The 15,000-nt window shown below is 41.1% G+C and overlaps 1 protein-coding gene across 3 annotated transcripts in view; it reads left to right on the top strand.

Annotated features, from left to right (window-relative positions):
* The first annotated feature begins 21 nt into the window (after positions 1–21).
* Positions 22–15,000, top strand: part of TSHZ2 (teashirt zinc finger homeobox 2) — a 221,442-nt gene continuing 206,463 nt past the window's right edge. For 2 of the 3 annotated variants that reach the window (XM_017815274.1, XM_017815273.1), the window contains exon 1: positions 11,529–12,446. In XM_017815274.1, the coding sequence (XP_017670763.1) occupies positions 12,185–12,446 (262 nt within the window). In that variant the 5' untranslated portion in view covers positions 11,529–12,184. Of the gene's footprint in view, positions 339–11,528; positions 12,447–15,000 lie in introns of those variants that run through there. The other variant, XM_017815275.1, reaches the window with a different exon arrangement.

Here is a 15,000-nt window from a genome sequence, read left to right on the forward strand (position 1 = left end):
CTCCTGAGCTTGGATGTCTGAATCAAAGCAAAGCAAGTGTTGCAACAGTTAAAAAAAAAAAAAAAAACCTACCAAAAAAAAAAAGAAAGAGAGAGAGAGAGAAAGAAAGAAAGAAACCTAGATCTGTAAAATAAAATAAAAACCAAACAGGTTCCTATCAGTGAAGTGGAAAGGAGGGGGGCAGGGGAGGCTTGAGGGGGGTGCTGGGGAAGCAGCTGAGAGGCAGAGGAACACGGCTCAGGAGCGTCTCAGGGCTCTCGGATCTGGGGACAGAAGTGAGATTGGAGAAAGTAGAGCGATGCCAAGGAGGAAACAGCAAGCACCCAAACGGGCTGCAGGTAAGGAGAAGCCATCCACTTACACAGCCTCTGTCTCTCCACTCCTTCCAATCCTACCCCCCATCTTTATTATTATTTAGGGTCACCCTTGCTTTTCCGGGCTGGATCTTTATTTATTTATCCCCCCTCCCCCTCCCTTTCCCTCCGTAACTCCATGGAGCCAGTTTATTCCTTATTGCCAAGATCTTTACTCTGACATGGGCTGTCCCCTTCCACCCTCGCCGCTCCCCCGGTCGCTTCCCGCTCCCGCCGCTCCCGCTCCAGCCTGCCCTGCCCAAACTTTTCCCCCCAACTTTCTCCCACTCGGCTCCCCTTCTCCCCCTGCCCTTTCCCCTTCCCGAACCGAAAGCAGCCGGTCTCCCGTTTCCTTCTCGCTTTAGTATATTTATTTTTCCCTCTGTCTTGATTTTCCCCCCTCCCGGTGGTTTTTGGTTTTGATCCGTGTGTTTCGCGAAGTGGGTCGGGGTGTTTAATGTTTTATTTCGCCGTGTTTCTGGTGGCAGTTCTGGCCGGGTGTGTGTGTGCGTGTGTGCTGTGTGTGCCTGAAATAGTACAGGGACTCTCTCTGCTGATGAACCCGGTGGGGAAGTTCAGCCTTTGATCATCAGTGGTGAAAATTGCAACAGGAAATAAAATGAAACGTTCTGACTGTTAGAAGACAATCCACATTTTCAAATCAAATCCTTCTTTTGTTTTGTAGCCCAGTTTATATATTTGCACATGCCAAGTGGTTTTGCAATTTATTAATTTTTTTTCCTTAACAGAAGAAAATAGTTTGCAACTTTGGAAGTGTTTTGTTTGTCGTTGTAGGGTGTTCTTTTTCTTTTGGGGGCCAAGAAAAAGAAACAGATGAGTGGGCCTGTATAGTAAATCTTTTCAAAGAGTTTTCTTTCAGGCTGCTTAATTGCTTTTTATTTTTTTTTAATAGTGTGGTGGGGTTTTGTTTCTGGGAAGCGCAATATGGAAGTTCATTTTTCTTCTGCCAGACCCACCCACTGAAAAATCAGCTTTCCAGTTGATTGCCAGCTTTGATTTGACATTTGATTGATCACCTGTCATCTTGCTGCCTTTGATCTATTCATTCTTGATATATATCAATAAATCACTCACCATGGTAACCCAAGTGCCAATGACGTAAGGCTTGCCCTCTAGATTCTCTTAGCCAGACATGCACAATTATTATCTTGTTTGGCTTTTAATGTAGGCGGGTTTTTTCCCTTCTTTTTTCCCTTTGTGTCCTTCACCGGATTAGTTCTTTAAAGAAAACTCATATTTTACATCTTTACTTTACAAACGGTTTGTTCATTTTTCCTCCCACTTCCGAATATTTTCTGGGTGTAGCACAGGATATGTGGGACAAAATGTATGGGCAAGTTTAGTGGCACACTTGAATAAACTTTGAAAAGTAGTGCTTGGGAGTCATGCAAAGGTAAATGACATTTCAGAGAAACTGGGACACGCAGAACTTTTACAAACTTCCATATTTTGCCGTTATTCCTGTAGGTGTAGGACAATGGTCTGCAGGCAGAGACTTTTGGGATGTGACCAATAAATGTACCTATGCAGGTTTGCCAGTGTGATTCCTGGCAGGCAAAGATCCCAAATTTATGTTTAAAACCATAAATAACAGTTACACTAGAAATTCATATTCATACATATATATATATATGTATTCAGAAGAACTCTCCGATGAGTTGCTATTATTGTTTTATTCACAGAGGTTTTATCTGAATAAGGCATTAACATTTTCAACTTGCAGGATAAATAGCTATTTTTTCATGGATGCTGATCATCACAGTGACAGTGCTAGAATTGCTCCTTTTTTCTCTCTGTCAGGAGTACGAGGCTTCATTTTATTTGGTTTTCAAAGTAGAATTTTCACTTGGAGTGCGTGTAGTATCCTTTTGTGGAAGGGGCAGCCTGTTCTTTTTTAGAAACATGGGCTACAGAGTAAGTCAATTTTTGCGAGCAGAGCCCAGGCTGTTGTTTCCCGGGATTTCCCTGCTGAGATACAGTAAGATGTGTTTTTATCCAGAACACTACAGTATTTTTAATATCTTAATGACGAGGGAGAAACTCGACTGACCACAATTAGATCTCTCCTTTCTCATTCTCATTAGAAAACGTGCATAGCTCTTCAGTGGTGCATTTCTTTGATTATATTTGTCCTCAGCTCAATGTTGTTTCAGGTGAGCAAAATACTGCAAATGCAGTCCAGTTTCATCCAGCATAACTATTTGAAGTAGGTTTATACATTTGCAGTAGTTCTCCTGCTTTGAAGTTGTATTTGTGTGTTTGTGGGGGGTAGAGGGGGTTTCAAAGAGCAGACGTGCCTGTTGTATATAGTTCTTAAAACTGACTTTCATTTTCAGGGATACTACTGAGGTTCTGTTTTGTATGGGGAAAAATACCTCAAAGTGACAGGAGACAGACTGTGCACTAAGAAATGAATCGCTCCTCAAGGCTGATAGCAAAGCTCCTTATTCCGTTTATTTAAAGGAGTTAATACATTATATATTACTTAATTTTCACTTTTATTTATTTTTGGTTGTGCAAGTTCAAAGGTATCAGTTGCACTGCATTTTGTCTTGATGGCAGCAGAGATATTGAAGAGAAGTTTGCAACTTTTAGCTTCTTTAGCTAGTTCACCTCCAAGGGAAGAAAAATGATAAGCCTTATGATTCTGGACATGCCTGCTTTTGTCATTGCTTAAAATTAAATACTATGCACAACTGTAAATAATTACTGCCATGCACTGACTTTGAAAGCAGGTTTCTAGTTTGATTAATGAATAATGTAAAGGTTAGAGAGACCCAGCGAGTGAATCAGAAGTGAAGTCCTGCTGCTCGATGAAAATCTAGCTAGAGGAATATACATGGCAATTTTGTCCTTTTCTATTATTAATTTTAAGCCTTGTATTCCTAAGAAATATATTACAGGCCATTGTAATGAAACTAGGTAGTGTAATTGGATAAATGGGGCACTATTTATGTTTGATGATGGGGATTTTTGATCTCAGATTACACTTTTAAAGACACTTTATTTCACGTCAACACCGAAACTATGTCAAATGCATTTTGATCTTTGCAGGGCCGAATCTTTTCTGAATCATCATTCCTTTTTGAGATCGTCATTTCCATTTCGATAGTTCTTGAGGCAGATATTTGCAGCTCTTTGCATCGGTGCCTGCCTTAGTATCACACTTGTGTTTACAATAAACAACCCATTTGTGTTGTAGCTTTTCACCCGAATGAATCACAAAGGGCTTTACAAACTCTGGGCCTAATTCTTGTCTTGCTCAGGTGCAAATCACAAATAGCTTTACTATCAGCATCAGTGCAGTTGCAGTGAGTACTGCCTGCTCCTGTGAGTAAGAAGAGGCTCAGGTCCAGAAAGTATTTCATCCTTCAACGAAATGCAGCCACCTCTGGGGTAAAAGTCTTGTAACGATTCCATAACAAATGGTAATATATTAACAGAAGGGTGGAAAAAGGGTGGGAGCAAAGCAGAATTGCTATTCAGATTTTATTCCTAGGGGTATGAAATAGCTTTCAAACACAATTTCACTGGATTAAACTCTCCTTTCCCCTGCAGCTTGTTTAAATGTGCATATTTTATTTTGTGATCATGAATTGCTAGTTTGCTTTTTTAAAGCCTGTAAAGAGGAATCTGGACTTAACGCCCTTTCAGGCTGCAATTTTGTATTTCTTCTTTTCTTTCTCTCCCAGTCCCAATAGACTATCTAAGAACCAAAGCTCAGGAAAAGTACAGCAGAAACAGATATCAGACACATTTATTCTGTTTATTGGAGCTGCAGAATAACAGGGTTTTGGTTTTGGAAGAGTCCTCATAGAGCAGTTTACAGGGAGTTCTTTAAAGCTGCAGTTTGCACCTTAGCAGTAAAGGTTATTTAAAACATATTTAGAAAGAAACATATTTAGAAAGTGAAATTCTGCTTCTGCAGAGAGCAGAGTAAATGACCAGCAAGGTTTGATATGTGTATTTCTGTGGCGAAAGGAAGCGAGAGATACACATACATATATTTATATATATTTGTATATATGTATATTTATCAATAACCAAGAGTGTTTTGGCTGTTTGTGTATTATTTGTATCCTTTCTAACAGGGGCAATAGAGGCAGATTCCAAGCAAGCAGTGCTGAATGAAACTGTAGAAATGGCAGCACTTGTTTTGTTTAAGCATCCTCCAGAAAAGCAAGTGCACATCAAACCCACCTAAATAGTTCATGCCTCAGAACCTTTCACTTACTGTGCACATCACGGTGCTGACAGATGACAAAAAAGCCAAGGTGTTCACAAACAAGAGGAGCCTTTAAATCCTGCTTAATTAAATATATTCCAAAATAGGTACTTTTGCAACTAAAGAGGCACCAAAATTAGGCTCCATCTGCGTTCAATTCTGGAATCGGCTCCTAAGCCCGAAGCTGATCTGTAATTTTTTTCCTGTGTCAGAACTCAGGCCTGAATGGGACAATTTGAACTCACGTTCATTTTAGTGCCTGTTTCCTCATTTCAGTTTTACTCTCACGTATCAAAGCCCAGTGTATCACCAGTGGGACGCCCCAAGAGTTCAGCCCCCGGGACTGTGAAACAAAAGACGTTTCCTTCAGTAAATGACACAATTTTACAGCACTTTTGAAAACACGCTCATTGTCAGAAATTCTTCTGCAGAAACCCTCTCCCTCTCCTGTGCTCTCTGACTGAAAAGCCCATTTTCTTCAAATCGGCAGGATTTTGGAGCTTTCTCCTCCCGATTTTTCCTCCTATTAGTAGCACCCACCTCAAGGAACTATTTCCTCTAGAAGAGGTCTCTGGAGTTCCTCTGGAGCACAGGGCCAGGGTGAGCTTTTCTCTCATCATTTTACTTCCCATCCTGATGAGGACATCGCTCCCAGAGAGCAACTCCAGACTCAGGGAGAAAAAAAAAAGCTGTCAGTTGCTGTGGCTGCAATTCCCAACTTAGCAGCAGCAGACGGAATGGAACTGTACTCTATCAATTACAGTTGGAACCAGAGGCTAAACACTTATTGTGTTAAGCTATTGTGCAGATCTTAAGAGCTCAAATGTAAAAAAAATACCATGTCAGCTCGTGGAGGGGAGAATAAGGCCTGGTTCTTGCACTGGATGACGTATTATTAGCAAAGGCAAAGTCAAATTATTCAAATTCTATTTAATACCTCTTGGGTTGAGATGTTTGTACCACATTATGCCTTAAAAAAGGGGATCCTATAGACTTTGCTGCTAAAATAAGCTTCTGTTTTTCCCTCTTCTCTGCAAAATGAAAACATTTGGGAAGTTTTACCTCTAAAGCCTGCTCATGCAAGCAGAGAGATATTTTCATTTGTCTCTGAATCTGATACAGGAGTCAACTGGAAACACATTATACTCTCAGCTGAAATCTTACATTGCATTCATGCAAGAGCAGTGATTTTTCATTACCTATTTAATTGCAATAATTTACATGAGAGTGGGCCCAGTTCTGCAGTTCTTACTCAGCACTTTGCTTCAATGGGTGACTGGTCTGTGTGAGGACTGTCTATGTAACCCTGGGCTCTTCAGCTACAAAATTCAAGATATATGTTCCTTTAGCAAGGCTTTGCCTCTGAAGAGGGACCAGATTCTCCCATTAAGCTTTAAATCCAGGGAGAGTTGTGTTTGTAAATTCTGTTCCCAACGCTTACATGCTATTCTTTTCTGAAGTCTGTATGACAGAGAGATTTTGCTTGCTCGACCAACTTCACTTCTCAATCACGTTTCCACTCTCTGTGTTAATTACTGAGCACTGTTTCTGGGTACCAGTAGATGAGATGGTCTTTTAAAGAATCCTTTTTTTACTGTGTGGTGGTAACGTTGTGCACAGGGGCGGCAGCTCTCGAGTAAATGCATGAAAATGGCTTTGCAAATCCGAAGTCTAAAAGTTCCGTGTGGTTTTAGGGGCAAAAATCAGTTCTTTCTCATTAAGGTGACTTCTGTTGGATCTTGGCACCGAGTAATTTTTGCCATGGTATAATAACGGCTTCTGCAGCTCAGAAGTACCTTGACAGCGAGCTGTGTATTTTTTAAGGTTTCAAGGAGAAACATCACAGTGTTTCCCATTAGATTTACACATCCCTCTTTAACTGCTGCTGGCTTTTCATCCGTTAACTTGTGAGCTTTTTCAGGCAAAAAAGAAGTGGAAAAACTGGTCTTCTGATCTAAGTGTTGCATTAAGTGTTTCATTTAGAAAAATGAAGAGAATCTTTGTTTCCCTAAAAGAAATGTTTCCCCTCTTTGCCCTAGGAAAAAGAAAGGCACAACAATAGGGTTTGATTGTGAAAAATACATAGTTTGTAACGTGCAGTGCCTGATGGTCCCAAGTATTGGTAAAATTCCACAGCTAAATAGAACAAACAGTCCTAAATGTATGGGAAACGGATCCTTTCCAGGCATGCACACATCCATACCTGCAAGGGGGAGAGAAAAGTGCCTGTATGGGAGAGGGATGTACCTGGCACACTCTGTTGTTCAGAGCAGTTTTTAATTATTCCACCAATATTTGCCCAAATGTCAGAACTGTGCTGTTAGGAGTGGTGTCCCCTGAAACTCCTTTGTTTGGGTTTATTTTCTTTAAATCTCCAGCTCCTGGAGTCTGGTAATTATGCAGGTGTCCAATATGCATTTTAAAAGGAAAATTAATTTAAAACTCCTTGCTATGGAGAACTAAGGAGCTCGAAAACATTCAGGCTTGAAGTTTTATGCCAGAGGAAAAACGCTGTGATTCTCAAAGTGACTGTTTTCAATATCTGATGGTTTTCAGCTGCTCTCATGATTTTTGAGGTTGTGCATGGTGATTTTTGGATAAACAGGGTTGGCAATATTGCTTTTGAGTGATTCTGATGCTGAACTGGTGTGTGTGTGTGTATAATTATACACGTACACACAGATAACACCAGTAAACAAAATACAAAACATAATGATGGAGTGGAGTGGAGTGGAGTGGAGTGGAGTGGAGTGAGTTGCAGCTCTGGGTTTGTATTGCCATAAACAAAGCAGTTTGGAGAGCTCAGACCATCGGTTCTTGAGGAGTGACTTTCAACTGAAGTTTCCTGGAGATTGTTTTCGGTGGCAATTAAATCCAGAGAGTTAATAGCCAGTAACTGTTCTTTAAAGGATAAATACTACGAGGAATGCACAGCCCACCTTTTCCCAGATGTAATCAGGCTGAACTTTATTGAAAAAAAAATTTACAACTGGCAACATTAATGCTGTATTTTTATTGTATTAATGCAAATGAGATGCTGACTTCTTTCTTTCATCTCCATGGCTTGTATCTATTAGAGCTGTATCTCATTCCTTTCTGTGTCTTTCCTCCCTGTGTTCTGTAAACTGCTTTCCTCTAATGGACCTGAGGCTCATTAAAGTTACTCCCGATGCTAAGGAGACTATGGGAAACATCCTGAGCTCTACATGGCTGTAGAAAAGCAAAACTACTCAGTTTTGGGGGAAAACTAATCCGGGTCTACCCTTCCATTCATTGGGAAACTTAAAATTGATGGGTCAAACAGGAAGAAAAAACTTGCAGGAAGGATAGAACAGGAAAGAACAGGTCATTTTTAATACACAGCCTTACCTGACAAAGATAAAAAGCAATAAAGTTTTAAGGAGCTTTCTGGCTCTTCCTGCATCTCTCTCAAAAGACTCATTTAATGGAAAAGCCTGTTGTGCTTGTTTTTATGCATGTAAAAGAGAAAAGGGGCAATTTTGCACAGGGCCTAATATTCCAGCACAATATAATTGGAACTCTTCTTGCCTGCTTTTTAAGTCTCTCTGTTCATATAAAATTAAGACCCACTTATCTTAAATTGTAGTAAATCTCATTCAATATTGCTTTCATAACTTAAAAAAGGCTGTTACATATTCCCAAAGCAACTTCGCTGAAGTGATATTGGGTCTGTTTATGTGGAATCGCTGCAGAATTTCTATTGAAAAAAAAAACGGAGCTGCACACAGTTCTTGTTTTTAATGAAAATAATTAAATTCTCTGGAATACCTTGATAGCTACGATTTTATTTTTTTTTTTAGTGAAACTCTGCTTAGAGGGAATAAAAATCTGCACATTGGTGCAGTTTGGTACGTGCAGGCAACAACCCTGTTTCTATCACTCGCCCTGCTCTTGGACAGAAGGAGGGATTTTTTTTGGTAGAAAAATTTGACTCAGAATTTTCCAAATATAAATAATTTTCATGTGAATTGCACAGGGAATCACCACCACAATTCCTAAGGCCTGCAATTTTCTTTGTACATATAGGAAGAACTCATTTACTTCCTGCAGTTGGAGTGGATTTCACAGGAAAGAGCTGGATTTTTTATGATGTGCAGTTTTGTATCGAAGAAATGTAACCTTTTGCCAGCTGGTATATTGGTCTACCAAAATTATTTTTTTGTGTGTTTTTCACCCATGTCATAACATATATAAGCACAGTCAAAGGAGCATTAAACTAGCACGTGAGAGGAGAAAGAAGCTAAGTAGTTATATTGATCATTGGCATTAAATGCTAAAAAAATTAAAAGCTTTCTGGTGCTTTTGATGAGCTGCATGATTCCTGCTCATATTTGTGTGCTTTGTTAGGAAATGGAGCAATATTTCTTCACACTTAGCACCTTTCTACCAAGGCTTTCTTATTGATACTGTGTACTACTCAGGATAAAGGCAGTGATGCAGAATATTTTTCCCTGTTTTACAGAAAGGTGAATCAAACCCTCCCTGTGATGGAGGAAGAGGCACTTTGCTCATGTCCAGGAGCTCCCCAAAATGGGAAGACTCACAGTTCGGAAAAGCAGAGCTCTGTTAATTGTGTTGGCAAGCCAAGGGAGCTTTACTAAGCAATAGTTTTAGACAGAGTAATCAAGTTTTTTACTTTCCCTAAATTATCCTCAGATGCGTTTTTGGCCAGTGGGAAGTTTCAGGACCAGGGAATTTGGTTACGGTTACTTTTCCTCTCATGTACTGTTCTCTGTTTCTCTGGCAGACCTGGGATGTGTCTGTATATAATGCATTGCCCTGAGAAATATGTAGAACCTGCTCTAATTGCAGCTAAACAGGACATACACATTTTCCTCCCCCCAGACTGCCAGAGGTGGTTGGAAATCGCTGAGTTTGAGGCTCAGCTTCTGATGTTACTGGTCTAAATCCTTACATGGGCATCTAAAGAGAAACCTGAATTTTCAGAAGCTTTTAGCACCAAGCAGTTCCCATGGACCTTCCTCAGTTCCCTGTCTTGTGTAAACTGGAACTGTTGGGCTTCGATCAAGGGCAGTGCTGGTTTTCTAAACTGGAGATGTATGTATTGCCTAGAGAAGAAATATGATGCAAGTAATAGCCTGTGGATTCATTAAGGATTGTTTATGCTATTTTCACATGGTATTGCCTTTCAGGAATGGTCATTTCAGCCATTATATTGACAGGAACTCAGAATAAATCTTAGGGAATATAGGGCTAATCTGCCATACCTGGGAGACCACCTCCTACCCTGGCGAGCAGAGGCCAGAGCGTTTGGTGCTGAATCACCAGGTAGGGCTTTCTCTGGAGCTGGGGACTTGGGAAGCTCTCCCATGGCTCCTTTTCATGTGGAAATTAATGCTTGCCTCTATTTCTGAATAGTAGGTTATTAAAGTTCGTATGCAAATTCCCAGGATGGGAATTTGTCTCTCTTTGATAATTGATATAATAATATATATTTTTAGTGGTCCAAAGTCCTTGAGCTTGAGCCTTGTATAAGTAATTTATGTTTATTTCTTACTGTTATTAACTGTAATTTAGTTGTTGGCGCCTTTCTTTGCCTTAGATTGAAGGGAGTGTCTCTACCCATTGCCCCTCCATAAACAATGCCCTTTCAGGGTTCCTTATCCTGTATCCCTGCCCAGACATTTCCTAGCCTGTCAAATACTGTCATTTTATTCCTTACAGATCATTCACAGTACGTCTCCTGTTGCACACACAAATAAGGAACAAATGCAATCAGGATGCATCATCGTTTAGCATAACAAATAAAAGCCGATCTGTGCAGATTTGCCTTAAAGTGTCTCTTAATATGTATTGTCAAAATGTCTGAAGATGTCTCTTACTCATAAGCGTTTAATTATTTGTGACAATTAAACTAATATTCAGAGCAAGGGGAAAAAAAATGAGGGTATTAAATATTTTCTCTTGTCAAAAGCTAACAAAACGTCACCTGACATAGCAAACTCCTTAAATTTTGTATTTCAAACAGACCTTAGAACTGAAAAAGCACTTGAACAAAATTGCAGGGCTCCATTTCACAACACTGGATTTGCCGTGGAATTTGAGGAAACTGTATTCTAAAACTAGACCAAAATTTAAAGGCATGTCATTAAAGCATATATCAGTAATGAGCAGCTGAATACTTGATGATTAAAAAGGAGTTCTATCAATTTTTAAGTCTGTGCTGAAATTTATGGCCAAGGGCCCCTCTGACTGAATCAGGGACTCAGATCTGGGATTTGTAGCCTCGCCTGGTTATTGTTTCACTTGAGCATGAGAAAAAACAGCTCAAATAAGACAATGTAAGTCATCAACCTTTTCTGTGTTCAGAATTGTAGATTTATTTTGTTGATTTTGTCTGATGATCCCTCTTGCTGGATGGAATGTCTGAACTGGAGAGGCAACATGCTGTGGATGGGGAAGACCAAGTAGACAACGCTGATGTTCAGGGCTCAGCACCTTCACCTGTGGCAAAAGTTCAGCTAAGTGATAACCAAAAGGGGTGAAAAAAAAAAGGAAGATCTTGAAAGGAACAGAAAACCAGCAGGGGCCTTGAGTGCTGTGTTGTATGGATGTGGGAGCACTGGATAGCCCTGGGCACAGCAACAGTAACATCTGTATCGTGGGCTCAACAATTCCTATAGTCCAGATTGTTTGGGGTTTCCTGTTGAGAGGTTTGATTTCTACTGGTTCTAATGTTTCCACTTCTGAGCCGCTCAAAGCAACCATTTCCATTATTAAAATCTGTGTTTTCTTTCCTAAAATGTTCTTCCTGTAATTTAGGGTAGGATGTTATTTGGCAAAAAATTAGAAGACGTTCATCAGGGTTTATTTCAAAGCTGTGGGACCACTGAGCTTTCTGGCAGTGACGTGAACATTTTTCAGAGATATCTTCTGCTTTCCCTGAGAAAATCCACCCAAATTTGTCTGACTTATAAAGCCTAAAAGTTGCTGTTGCCAAAGAATTTTTAGAAGGTGACACAGCATTCTCCAACGTGCCATCTCCACCACGCATGCTCTGTTCTTAGTTTCTCTTTTCCAATTACATTCCCTTAAAAAACATTTGAGCTGGGGATAAGTAGGACAATTGCTTTCCCTGCTGCAGGGGCAGCGATGGGTCCGAGCAGTCAAGGAATGAGGAAAAGGTCTGTTGAGGTGGAGCCCAGCCCCTGAGGTTGGAAAGAAGGAAATTTAGGGAGCTGAACATGGACAAGCAGGGGCAGAGAGCATGACATTATCAAATATCCATAGAAAACAGAGGCAAAAATGTAATCTTGACTATTGCCCAGTTGATGTAGAGCACAGTGTTCAGCATTAGCTGGTGCAGTGAGCACGTCCAGATCGAGACCTAGGCTGGAGCCAGTGTAGTTCCACACGTGCAGCTCCCAGTGTTCCTCAGCTGGCTTTTCCCAAAGCCTGCACACATCTATTCCTTGTGGAGGGGATGGATTGTGCAGGAAACCAATGCACCTCAGCTGGGGAACAGGGACTGCAGGGCCGCTGACGGGTTGGGGTGGGAGCGCCCGGCGTGAGGGGCCACCATGTCACGGTGGGCCTGGCGCTCATGAGGTGGGACCTTCTTCTGTGGGGAAAAAGTGAAAAAAATAGCTTAAAATTCACCAGAGCTGTGCCCCTCATGTCTGTTAAATGGCAGTGGTGCGGTCCTGTCCCCAGCCATGGAGCAGGCAGCCCAAGAGGGGTGCAAAAATCCATCGAAATGAGGCAAACTTTGATCCCTGGCTGGGAGTCGGGAGAAGATGGCGGCACTGAGGCGCAAGGCTGCAGCTTGGGTGGCGAGAGTCGAACAGGAGGATTGAAGAGCTCAGGTAGTGAATTTATAACAATATATAGTATATGCAGGGCTGTTGAGAGGTTTCAGTGTGTGAGGTGGGGGAGCCGGTCAGCAGGTGGGGAGGGTGTGGGGGGCCAGCGCACGGCCGCAGGTGGGTCAGGGCGAACAGCACGTGGATGTTACTGGCAGCTGAGTAGCTGTGGTACAAAAGCAGCTCAGAGACAAGACAAAGACTCATGCCAGGAGTTTCAACCACAGATATCTGTTTAGATAAAAAGGGCCTGTTAGTCTGAGAGCCTGAGTCCTCCTGCCACAACATGCCCGTCGCAGAGGGCTAGCCCCTCTGTCGCTCTGTGGGTACCTGCCATGGGCCCCCGAGGCTCTGACTCGGTTTTACTCAGGGCAGGGGATTTATTTTATTTCACTTGCTGCCCTGTGGGACATTTTTCCTATAAATCAAATCTTTCTATTTGAAAGTGAGCGACAAAACTTGAACCAGGCTCGGCAGAGCAGGTTACCTTCAGGATATTGTACAGTTTTGTGTCACCTCCAGCATTTGTATATTTAATAACTAAAATCCTGAGAATGGTAATCTAGAAAACAGTCACTCCTGCATTACTCTTTTGCTGTTTCTGTGAACTTATTAAGGATTTAACAAACTTGTGATTTTGCTTAAACAGAGGTAAATCATTTGGAGAAAGAATTGTGAGGAGGCAGAGGAATGTTATGATGCCATCAACATCTGGGTTTCCATTTGTTTGGATTAGGGACATTTTACCTTAATCATTCCCAAACATGTCTGCTAAAATCCCTTCTTTCATTTTTTATCACCTATGAGGTACAGCCAGGCAGGTTTTCAATTTCTGTTTGTGTGTTAGGGTAAAGTGCTGAAATTTGTTGTTACAGTGAGTATGTAGTGAGAACAGTCTCATATTTGCCTTCATTCATTGTAATTGTTTGGAAACATTTTACTTCAGTTAAAATGCACTATTTTCAATATACAAAGTATGTAGAGGGGAACAAGGGAGTGATTATGAGTTTCTCCAAGGAAATAATCATCTCTTAGCCATCATCCTACAACTGGGAAAGTTCTAATACATGACATCTCTATAATTGAACCTAATAATATTTTTTTTTAACAGTGATGTAATGGGGAGAGTGACCTGGACTTTGTAAAAGTTCCCCTACTTACTACAGATTCCCAAGGGCAATGTAACATTCTAGACAGTGTTTTATATGCCCTGATTAAAATGTAACATATTTTTGCATTTCCTGTGCAGTGACCTGTTAGTGCTCATAGACAGAACACTTAAAGAACAGTTACAAGGAGACATTTCCAAATGTGCCTAATATGGGCGAGTTTTTATAACATTCTTATTTCATTTGAAATTGCAGCTACAGCAGGAACCATTCAGACGGTGCATTGATTTAACTTTTTAATCCACTGTTTTGCTACGTCAAGTAAAATAAATGTTTGTTTTTAGCTCCCTTTTTTTGCATTGCTAAAACTCGTAACTACTTGCTTTAAGCTTGGGATTCTAAAGGGAGCTACATTATCTGAGATTTAAAGCTTGCTTTTTGTAGCTGCTTTCTCACAACTCCCCCAAGAAAAAAAAATACAAAAGTACAACTTTAGCAAAAAGGGCTTTTATATCTCTATCAATTATAGAAACACCAGCTGCAGTAGATTACAAATGTGTTTGGCTGATTGTGATGTTGTGTGGGGAAAACTGTCACAAGGAGCTGGATTCTGTTCTCCCCGGCAGCACCGGGACGTCGCTCAGCTCCCGGGGCTGCTGTCAGAGCTGGAGTGGGCAGGAGCAGGATCCAGAGTGCTCCCTGCCAAACCCAGCTCTGCTCTGGAGAACACATCCCAGCACTGGGAAAAACCAGGGAGCTGCTGAATGGGAGTGCAAGTGCTCCCTGTGTGTCACTGTGTGCTCCCTGAGCTGAAGGAAAAGCCACAGCGATACGGCTGCAACCTGGGCCAGAAACCTCTGGGGAGACTCACTCCAGTTGTTGTTGTTCTTTATTTTTTATATCGAAAGGTATTTGTTTACTTTTACTTTCTTGAAGAACAAAGTGGGAGGAAAAGGCACCACGGAACAAAAATTGTTTGAGCAGCCCGTAAAGGTAAAGCAGCTCCAAGTCATGGATGAAAGAAATATGATATCAAGCAGTGTAAGATGGGCAGCTTAGCATTTTTGGTGCTGTTTAGCTCAACAAAAATTAGAGTATCAAAGTGTGTGCAGGTCATTATTGCTTCACTAATACCCTGGGTACAAGGGTAGCAACCCAAGGGCTCTCAGCTGGTTGTGCCTTGGTTACTGTGTCATTTATCTTATTGTGCTTTGGGTCTCTCTGGGAGGACGTGGTCAGGCCCTGGTTTGTTTTAACAAAGAGAATCTGACATAGCAAAGTTCTGTGTATACTTTACAGTGAAAATGCAATTTTCTATTTTCATTTAATCCCAGGAATGTTGGCATTTTCCAGGCTGTCAAACAAATGAGTGCACTGGAGGACAGTTAGATGTGTCTGTCTAGTTCATCTATCTAATCTACCTCATTTCTAATGTGCCCATCACCACG

The sequence above is a fragment of the Lepidothrix coronata genome, unplaced genomic scaffold (assembly GCF_001604755.1).
Source record: "Lepidothrix coronata isolate B3197 unplaced genomic scaffold, Lepidothrix_coronata-1.0 Scaffold49, whole genome shotgun sequence".
NCBI lineage: Eukaryota > Metazoa > Chordata > Aves > Passeriformes > Pipridae > Lepidothrix > Lepidothrix coronata.